At 44.6% G+C, this 10,017-nt stretch overlaps 1 protein-coding gene across 2 annotated transcripts; it reads right to left on the bottom strand.

Annotated features, from left to right (window-relative positions):
- Positions 1-388: 388 nt before the first annotated feature.
- nipsnap3a (nipsnap homolog 3A (C. elegans)) lies at positions 389-9,999 on the bottom strand. Of its 2 annotated transcripts, XM_026342395.1 has the most exons (7): positions 4,664-5,306; positions 4,477-4,581; positions 2,323-2,530; positions 2,080-2,241; positions 1,855-2,004; positions 1,600-1,686; positions 389-749 (listed from the first exon to the last, which is right to left on the bottom strand). In XM_026342395.1, exons 1-7 carry the CDS (start codon positions 5,198-5,200, stop codon positions 673-675), a joined length of 1,326 nt encoding a protein of 441 aa, XP_026198180.1. In that variant the 5' UTR covers positions 5,201-5,306; the 3' UTR covers positions 389-672. The 2 variants fall into 2 exon arrangements, with proteins under 2 accessions (XP_026198180.1, XP_026198181.1); XM_026342396.1 differs by lacking the exons at positions 4,477-4,581; positions 4,664-5,306 and adding an exon at positions 9,859-9,999.
- Between the last annotated feature and the right edge of the window lie 18 nt (positions 10,000-10,017).

Consider the following 10,017-nt stretch of genomic DNA (forward strand, 5'->3'; position numbering starts at 1 on the left):
GGGATGTTAATCCATCAATAAACCCTTTTGTTTTCTTCATTTAACTGCTGTCTGATCGTGAATCACAGGTTATTTAAAAAAGCTTTACAGAGCTTTAGCATCTGTCCAAAATTCCAAATGCTGTCCTGAGACCCTCACATCAGAGGAGGACGAGTTCAAACAATTTACATTTTAGTCATTTAGCAGACCCTTTTATCCAAAGCACTAAAAAGGTGATGGATCAGTTGGAGGTAGTAAAATGTCCTGTTGCACTTATATACATGGGAACACAGTAAAAGTAACACAGCCTGTTTTCATTCAGACTTTCTTTCCCATCATTTTGTCTCCACTGGAAGTCTAAGTGTTAAAGGTACTTGGTTAGTTTAGTACAGACAATAGCAACAGAGGATAAATGTTGGTTCATGAGTTTATTGCTTGTTTTTCACTGCAGCAGAAATAAAAACAGATTTTTCTAATGCATCTAAACAATCCATCATTTATCTGCAAACCAAAGAAGAGCCAACGCAGACGCTGCGGCCACTGACCAGTCCAGCAGACAGCAGGTAAATTAGAACAAAGACAACAGATTCGAGCCTACAGAGTCCAAGAGAGGACAAACTAAAGATGCGCTTTCCATGTTATGTCTTTACAGTGTCTGTGTTGCTGTGGAGATGCAGCCGCGAGAACAGGAAATTACTTCATTGGAGAGAACGGGCACGGAAACAGGAGTTTGTTCTTCTGAGAGTCGAGATGGATGAAGCTGTTTCTCACTGAGAGAGAGAGAGACAGAGAGAGACATTTAGAGTTAGAGACAGAGTTCTTGCAGAGTCCTAGTTTTTCTGACCCTACTGTTCCTGTGTATTTGGGTGAACTGACCCTTTAGCAACCTGTAGTTCTGTGGGGGGCTGCACAAAAACAGAGTTAAGAAATCCAGGATAAGTGAAATGGCTCGTTTGACGTGGATGTGGGTTCAACCCACTGCACCAGTGACATTAGAGAAGGCTGGAACACAAACTAATTCTGTGATTTGTAATTCATTTTACCTGTAATAGTTCCTCCTTGATGTGGAACGAACTTCTGTGGCCAGAGAAGGTTATAAACACATGGACAAGTGATTTTATTCCCAGCGTCACTCTACTTGTTGTGCAGTAAATAGTGGCTTTATTGAGGTTTTCAGCGTCCCCGACCGAATAAAGGTACCATCTGTGGGACAGAGAGAGCGTGGCTCCGCACTGTCTGCTGTTTTATACGTGAAATATCGAGAATCAGTACCTGTGGATACGGTGTTGGTCTTCAAATGCTGAAGGATCAGACCTGTCCCCAAACACTTTCTGTTACACTGCCTGAAAGCTTGTCTGAGTATCAACTGTCCAGTTTATCTTCTAGACTGCGTGTTGCCCACTATGTGGACCTAATTGAAACTGCATCGGCATCTGTGCAACAAGTCAAGGATAAGTTCAGCCAGGATACCTGGAAAATCCCGGCTTAGTGCCTGATCTTGGTTTTGTGCAACACCCCTCTGGTCAGTGAATGCATCACTGCTCTGTGCTGTTTACGTCGTGTGTGTGATGTCACGTTATTCTGCAGTGTAGTGATGATGTCACTATTGTAGCACCTCACCTGCGGCCACCACTCGACCATCGTTGTGAGCTTTTTGCCGAAACGTAGCTCGTTGATCGGCGCTTTCGAACCACCAGAGAGTGTGAACTGAGAGAGAGGGAGAGACGTGGAGGCCAGAAAACCTCCAGTTAGCAGTGAACACTGACGTTTAGACTCTGGACCCTGCTCAGGAAGTTCTGTGAGGGTCTCATGGTGTCCTCAGAGAACTGTCTGAGCATCGTGCAGGTGAATTTAGCTAGTCCTGTTTCAGCGTACCTGTGTTCAGCTGGCCAAACTCGCTGTGGAAAGCTCCCACCAGCTTTGCATATCCTGGTGCATCATGGGCGGTGATGGCAGCCTGAAAGGCGTTGCCCCAGACCGCCGGCCCACCAGGACGCATCTGATAGGAAACCAGCTCGTACACACCTGAAACACACCTGGTGTTACAACAGTGCTGTGATGTTATTCATTAATGCAGAGTTACATGGGGGTGGGGCTTACCGCCCTCCTGTGGCGGACTCTTCAAGCTGCTCCAAGGAACCAGGTAGACAACCTCGTTGTCCTGAGACGTCAGCATCGGCAGCACCTTGGAGAGGTACTGCGAGACCCAGGACGGGTCCTGAGCCAGGGCAGCCCGAACAGCTGCCCGCTGAGCGTAACTGTCTGAGGGGAGACGGTCGGGTCCACTTTCAAAACCTCATGAAGAAGAAGGATGTTTAAACAGGGAAAGAGGAATGTGCTTACCGTACTTCCATATGTGGAAGACCTGGTTCAGGCCCCCGTACTCGACGCTCCAGTAGCCTATCAGCTCTGAGTGGGCGGTGCGCAGGTGGATCTTCTCAGCGGTCAGTTTGAGAAAAGCAGCGTTCTGGTCTGGGCGGATGCAGTAGGTGCGGAACTCGTAGAAGGTTTTGTGTTTCTGCTGGGGCCCGGTGGAGAGGTGCGCACGAGGCTACAGAGAGGAGAGAAGACAGCAGAGAGGTCTCACTCTAACACTAAAGCAGAAGAACAGAGTTTCACTGTTACTAGTGACAGGTTACTACTTACCGTTACTGGTAACTAGTTACTGTCACAGGGTAACTAGTTACTAGTAACTCTTACTCCTTACTAGTTACTAGTGACTGTTACTAGTTACTGGTTACTAGTTACTGGATGTAACGGCTGATTTGTGTATTGGTAAAATCACCACCTTGTGGGAGACTGAGGTTCAAATCCCAGCCGTCCCTACCTCCAGGAGGGGTCCTTAGCAAGACCTCCTCACGCTGCCCTGTCTACCCTTGTTCCCTAATTGTAAGTCGCTTTGGATAAAACTGTCTGCTAAATGTAAATGTCAGATGTATTGGTTACTAGTGACAGGCAACTAGTGACGGCTACTAGTTACTAGTGACGGCTACTAGTTACTAGTGACTATTACTCCTTACTGGTTACTAGTGACGGTTTCTACTTACTGGTTACTAGTGACGGTTTCTACTTACTGGTTACTAGTGATGGTTACTCCTTACTGGTTACTAGTGACGGTTACTACTTACCGTTACTAGTTACTAGTGACTGTTACTACTTACAGGTTACTCCTTACAGGTTACTAGTGACGGGTACTACTTACCGTTACTAGTTACTAGTGACTGTTACTACTTACAGGTTACTCCTTACAGGTTACTAGTGACGGGTACTACTTACCGTTACTGGTTACTACTTACAGGTTACTAGTGACGGTTACTCCTTACTGGTTACTAGTGACGGTTACTACTTATCGTTACTGGTAACTAGTTACTAGTGACTGTTAATCCTTACAGGTTACTCCTTACTGGTTACTAGTTACCGTTACTCCTTACTGGTTACTAGTGACGGTTACTAGTTACTAGTGACGGTTACTCCTTACTGGTTACTAGTTACTAGCGATGGTAACTAGTTACTAGTGCCTGTTAATCCTTACAGGTTACTCCTTACTGCTTACTAGTGACGGTTACTCCTTACTAGTTACTGGTTACTAGTGACGGTTACTTCTTACTGGTTACTAGTTACTGGTTACTAGTGGCAGTTACTCCTTACTGGTTACTTGTTACTAGTGACGGTTACTCCTTACTAGTTACTAGTGACGGTTACTCCTTACTGGTTACTAGTTACTCCTTACTGGTTACTAGTGACGGTTACTACTTATCGTTACTGGTAACTAGTTACTAGTGACTGTTAATCCTTACAGGTTACTCCTTACTGGTTACTAGTTACTGTTACTCCTTACTGGTTACTAGTGACGGTTACTAATTACCGTTACTGGTAACTAGTTACTAGTGCCTTTTAATCCTTACAGGTTACTCCTTACTGGTTACTAGTTACGGTTACTCCTTACTAGTTACTGGTTACTAGTGACGGTTACTTCTTACTGGTTACTAGTTACTGGTTACTAGTGACGGTTAGTCCTTACTGGTAACTAGTTACTGGTTACTAGTGACGGTCACTCCTTACTGGTTACTAGTTACTAGTGACGGTTGCTCCTTACTGGTTACTAGTTACTAGTGACGGTTACTCCTTACTGGTTACTAGTTACTAGTGACGGTTACTCCTTACTGGTTACTAGTTACCGTTACTAGTTACTGGTTACTAGTGACGGTTAGTCCTTACTGGTTACCAGTTACTAGTTCCACGTTAAAGACATGCTCCGTTTGTCTAGAGAGATGATCTTCTCTGAAATTCATTATTGTGTTTCTGTTTATCATAAAGCTGCTGTAAAACTAAGTGTTGCTCCATGAAGTCATCATCATCATCATTAATCAGTGATTAATGATGATGATTAATCACTGATTAATCACTGATTAATCAAACCCCGTCCAGTCCAGTTCCAAGCAAATACCACAGAAACCGACACAGAACTCACTATGCTGGACTCTATGATCCACTTACAGACGAGGGAGCATCCGGAGCAACTTGGGGTTCCGCGTCTTCCTGAAGGACTCTCCGACCGGAAGAACCGGGGCTCGAACTGCTGTCCGGGTTTGAGAGGAGGGGCTGCACCGTAAAGACAGAAAGGAGATGTTCCGAACCGGGCCAACGGTCATGCGGACCTTTGCTTCGTGTGTTACTCAGTTACCTCACGGATCTTTCTGCGCTGAGCCTTTGGACTCCTCTTCGCAGGGCGACCACATCTGGGCAGCGTCGCCACGGTACTGAACCGTCTCCATTTGTAGATGATCTGTCTCACGGTGGACGGGTGGACGTCCACGCTCTTGGAGATGAGTCTGTAGCCGTTTCCGGCTTCGTGCAAATCCACTATCCTCACCCTGACGTCCTCCGTGATCTCTTCTTTTCGGGGCATGATGACGAAGGGCGGGGGAAGTGACGTCATGTCACATGGATGAACACAAAGCGCACACCGCACCGCTCTCACCGCTCTCACCGCGTTCGCCGCTCTCACCGCGTTCGCCGCTCTCACCGCTCTCACCGCGTTCGCCGCTCTCACCGCGTTTGCCGCTCTCCCCGTTCTCACCGCTCTCACCGCGCAGTGATTCCGCTGGGATCGATGTTTGTTTCTATCTACATCAGACCTGGGCAAATTAAGGCCCGCGGGCCACATCCGGCCCTTTGTACGTCCCTGTCCGGCCCGCGTGAGGCCAATCATAAACACCATAAATTAAACTTTTTTTTTTTACTTTTATTTTGAAATTTTATTTCGAAAAGCGTTACGTCGCTACGTATGCACGTCATAGACGTAGCACCTTCACTCGCGTATACACGTGTGTGAGTGAAGGTGATGCTGTTCGCCAGGTTATCCCCAGTTATGAAGTTCAACAAATCCAAACACAGATCCTCTATGACTGATGACCACCTCTCAGCTGTCCTTCGCATAGCCACTTCAGACATTCCGCCAGATTTCAATGCCCTTGTTCAAGCCCAGAACAGACTGGATTATTCTCACTGTAGAGGTAACATGAGGTGGAAAGCATTACAAGTTATTGTTTGTGGAGATTAACAAGTTAAAAAATAAATTGCACTGGTTCAATAATTGTTTTTCTTATTTAACCAATAGACCACAGTTTCACATAACCTAATATGCATATTTACAGAGTGCTTTATTCTTCTGATTATCAGTACCAGGTATTCAAAATATTTAATTTAAGTATTTTACAATGAAAGAAAGTTGGTGGCCCTCTGACACAATTCAGGCTTCTCATGCGGCCCCTGATAAAAATTAATTGCCCACCCCTGATCTACATGGACAGCTCCGCATCACATAATCCCTCACAGACTCCTGATAGACTCTTGATAGATCTCTGATAGATCCCTCATAGACTCCTGGTAGATCTCTGATAGATCCCTCATAGACTCCTGATAGATCTCTGATAGATCCCTCATAGACTCCTGGTAGATCTCTGATAGATCCCTCATAGACTCCTGATAGATCTCTGATAGATCCCTCATAGACTCCTGATAGATCTCTGATAGATCCCTCATAGACTCCTGATAGATCTCTGATAGATCCCTCATAGACTCCTGGTAGATCTCTGATAGATCCCTCATAGACTCCTGATAGATCTCTGATAGACAAAACAAAAGGTGCTGTATTCTAAGCTTTGTATCAGATTCAGACGTAAACACCTGTTGTCTGATGTTCATCTGTTGATGTCAAAGACTCAACTCAACTCAACTTTATTTATAAAGCCCTTTAAAAACAGCTTTGGCTGACCAAAGTGCTGTACACAGTTAGTCAAAAGAAAAACAAGCAATTAAGACAATACTTAAAACAATGAATAATAAATAAGATGACAATAAAAACAAAAGAATAAAACAAAGGAACAAACACACAGTCTTCATGCTGAATTAAAAGCCAGAGATTAAAAATAAGTCTTCAAGTAAGTTTTAAAAATGGACAATGAAGGTGCCTGCCTAATGTGCAGTGGTAGGGCATTCCATAATTTGGGTGCTGCTCTGTCCCCTCTAGGCTTCCGCCTTGACTTTGGTACTGTCAGGAGGAGCTGGTCAGCTGACCTGAGAGACCGGGAAGGAGCATAGGGGACAAGTAGCTCAAAGACAAATGTTTTCAGTCTACAGCAGAAATAACGGAACTGGCCTCACAGTTCCAATTGTTTTGGATGAAAGTGTAGCTCACTGACAGATCCGTCTCTGATGGATCACGGATAGATCACTGATGGACTGACAGTTCGTCCCAACCTAAGAGCAGACGTCTTCCGTTGACATCAGCAGAAACAGGTTGGAGTCAGGATGTGGTCTCTGCGTCACTATCAGGTAAAAGACGTCATAGAATCTGTGCTGTGTCCCTGCACAGATTTTACTGTCCTCGTTTACACAAGTCCACATTTAACAGAAACAAACCGTCTCAAAAAGGATATTGTTTCTCTGAGAAACCAAAGGCAGCTAAAACTGTAAGACTAATTCAAACCAATTAAAACCAGGACTAATGAGGTGAAACCTTGTGTACCTATGGTTTTTGTGAGTACAGCTTCCACGGTTTTTCATTGTTGTGAATAAGTTGATCATATTGATATTTGTCCAGTGCGCGCTGTGTCCCGCTGGGGGCGCTGTTGTTCGCGGTTTGTATAAACCGTTGTGAGTAGAAGAAGACCCCCTGCTAGCAAGCTAAACTTATAATACATTCATTAAGCTAATGCATCGCTAGATATATGCTGGAATCACTTTTATATTTGAATGACTAACAAGGCCAGGTGATCATCTTAGTCTGTTTGTTCATTGTATAGAGTCCATAGTTGTAATACAAACATTGATTCAATTTGTGAAAAGCTAGGAGCTAGCTGGCTATATGACCTAGCGTCGTTAGCCTTGTTCCTTTTTTCTAGCTAGCTAAACCAGACTTTTGTAAGTGAACGTTATTCACAAACGCAGAATCTCATCTAAACAGTATTTTGTCGTTTGACATCTTCGTGTTAATACGGTAGTGTCGATTTTCAAACACTTTGAACATTGTTTTTTCAACTTGAACGTTAGTAACAGCTCGTAAAAAAACACCATTTCCCATGAACCCTACGTATCGGTCCGGTCACACTGCTGCGTTTTGTTTTGGGTGTTTTGTCTCTATTTTGCATTTTAAGTGTCATTATATTGAATCTCTGTGTCGTGCACAGAATACAACTTGATGAGTGTTAACGATGGAGGATCTGCAGGTTTCTGTCGACCCCCGTGGACTAAAACGCGTCTCTGCAGCTGAGACATACGTGACTGTGCACCACGAACCAGCCCCGGGTTCAGCTCAGGTCTGAGTGAGGGCGTTGGTGCAGATCCACAAAACACAGTCACTACGAACATAGTCCATAGGTTTGGGTTAGATTGGTACTCACATGGCGGAGTTATCACCCGGGAACAGATTTCACTTCTTAAAACTACAGCTCTAGCAGGAAAGTACATTTACTAAGTACTACAATACTGTAATACTCTCAGTATAATATTTGAGCCACTTACACAGGTCTACGGACACACACATATATACATATACTCCTGCAGACCAGAGTATTCCTACAAAGTACTCCTGCAGACCAGAGTATTCCTACAAAGTACTCCTACAGACCAGAGTATTCCAACAGGGTACTCCTACAGACCAGAGTATTCCTACAAAGTACTCCTGCAGACCAGAGTATTCCTACAAAGTACTCCTACAGACCAGAGTATTCCTACAAAGTACTCCTACAGACCAGAGTATTCCAACAAAGTACTCCTACAGACCAGAGTATTCCAACAAAGTACTCCTGCAGACCACAGTATTCCTACAAAGTACTCCTACAGACCAGAGTATTCCAACAAAGTACTCCTCCAGACCACAGTATTCCTACAAAGTACTCCTACAGACCAGAGTATTCCAACAAAGTACTCCTGCAGACCACAGTATTCCTACAAAGTACTCCTACAGACCAGAGTATTCCAACAAAGTACTCCTCCAGACCACAGTATTCCAACAAAGTACTCCTCCAGACCAGAGTATTCCTACAAAGTACTCTTACAGACCACAGTATTCCAACAAAGTACTCCTGCAGACCAGAGTATTCCTACAAAGTACTCTTACAGACCAGAGTACTCCTACAAAGTACTCCTCCAGACCAGAGTATTCCTACAAGGTACTCCTGCAGACCACAGTATTCCTACAAAGTACTCTTACAGACCAGAGTACTCCTGCAAAGTACTCCTCCAGACCAGAGTATTCCAACAAAGTACTCCTACAGACCAGAGTATTCCAACAAAGTACTCCTGCAGACCAGAGTATTCCTACAAAGTACTCCTACAGACCAGAGTATTCCAACAAAGTACTCCTGCAGACCACAGTATTCTAACAAAGTACTCCTGCAGACCAGAGTATTCCTACAAAGTACTCTTACAGACCAGAGTACTCCTACAAAGTACTCCTCCAGACCAGAGTATTCCTACAAGGTACTCCTGCAGACCACAGTATTCCTACAAAGTACTCTTACAGACCAGAGTATTCCTACAAAGTACTCTTACAGACCAGAGTACTCCTACAAAGTACTCCTCCAGACCAGAGTATTCCTACAAGGTACTCCTGCAGACCACAGTATTCCTACAAAGTACTCTTACAGACCAGAGTACTCCTACAAAGTACTCCTCCAGACCAGAGTATTCCAACAAAGTACTCCTACAGACCAGAGTATTCCAACAAAGTACTCCTGCAGACCAGAGTATTCCTACAAAGTACTCCTACAGACCAGAGTATTCCAACAAAGTACTCCTGCAGACCACAGTATTCCTACAAAGTACTCCTACAGACCAGAGTATTCCTACAAAGTACTCCTCCAGACCACAGTATTCCTACAAAGTACTCCTACAGACCAGAGTATTCCTACAAAGTACTCCTACAGACCAGAGTATTCCTACAAAGTACTCCTCCAGACCAGAGTATTCATACAAAGTACTCCTACAGACCAGAGTACTCCTAGTGAAGCAGAGGTCGTGAGACGTTCAGGTAAACCAGTTTCTGTAGGTTTTGTGGTTAATTTTAAACCTTTCGCAGGATCGGTCCAAAGATCAAGAACAAACCAACAAACTGCAGTCCACATTCTCGGTGTCGTTTCAGGTTTCTGTAGAACTGAATGTGGCAGTTGTTGGGTTTTCTCCATAACTCTGTATACTTGTACCTTACACCGTTTAGAGCCTTAAGGTGACTGTGGTGAAATAAGTTGCACCGACGTCTCTGACCTGCAGAATCTCAAGAGATGAAATGTTGCTGAATCGGTCCCGAGCTCGCAGCCTGCTGCAGCTCACATTCCTGGTTCTGGTTTGGTTTCAGGTAGTCGGAGATAGACTTACCTGAGCAGGAACAGCAGCAGCAGCAGGTGAGATGAGCGCGGCGGCCGATCTCAGTGAGGAGCTCCTCAGCTTCAACATGTTCAAAGTAAAGTGACAGAAAAACAAACGGAGTCTGGTCATAGGTTCAGACGGGAAGCAGGCAGAGATCCTCTGCGTACC

The sequence above is a fragment of the Anabas testudineus genome, chromosome 9 (genome assembly GCF_900324465.2).
Source record: "Anabas testudineus chromosome 9, fAnaTes1.2, whole genome shotgun sequence".
NCBI classification, from domain to species: domain Eukaryota; kingdom Metazoa; phylum Chordata; class Actinopteri; order Anabantiformes; family Anabantidae; genus Anabas; species Anabas testudineus.

Coding starts and splice junctions, on each gene's coding strand:
- nipsnap3a (XM_026342395.1), bottom strand. CDS start 5,200: ATGGTGTTTATGATTGGCCTCACGCGGGCCGGACAGGGACGTACAAAG. Junction 4,582..4,663: donor AGCGCAGAAAGATCCGTGAG/GTAACTGAGTAA, acceptor TTTACGGTGCAG/CCCCTCCTCTCAAACCCGGA. Junction 750..1,599: donor TGGTCGAGTGGTGGCCGCAG/GTGAGGTGCTAC, acceptor TCTCTCTCTCAG/TGAGAAACAGCTTCATCCAT.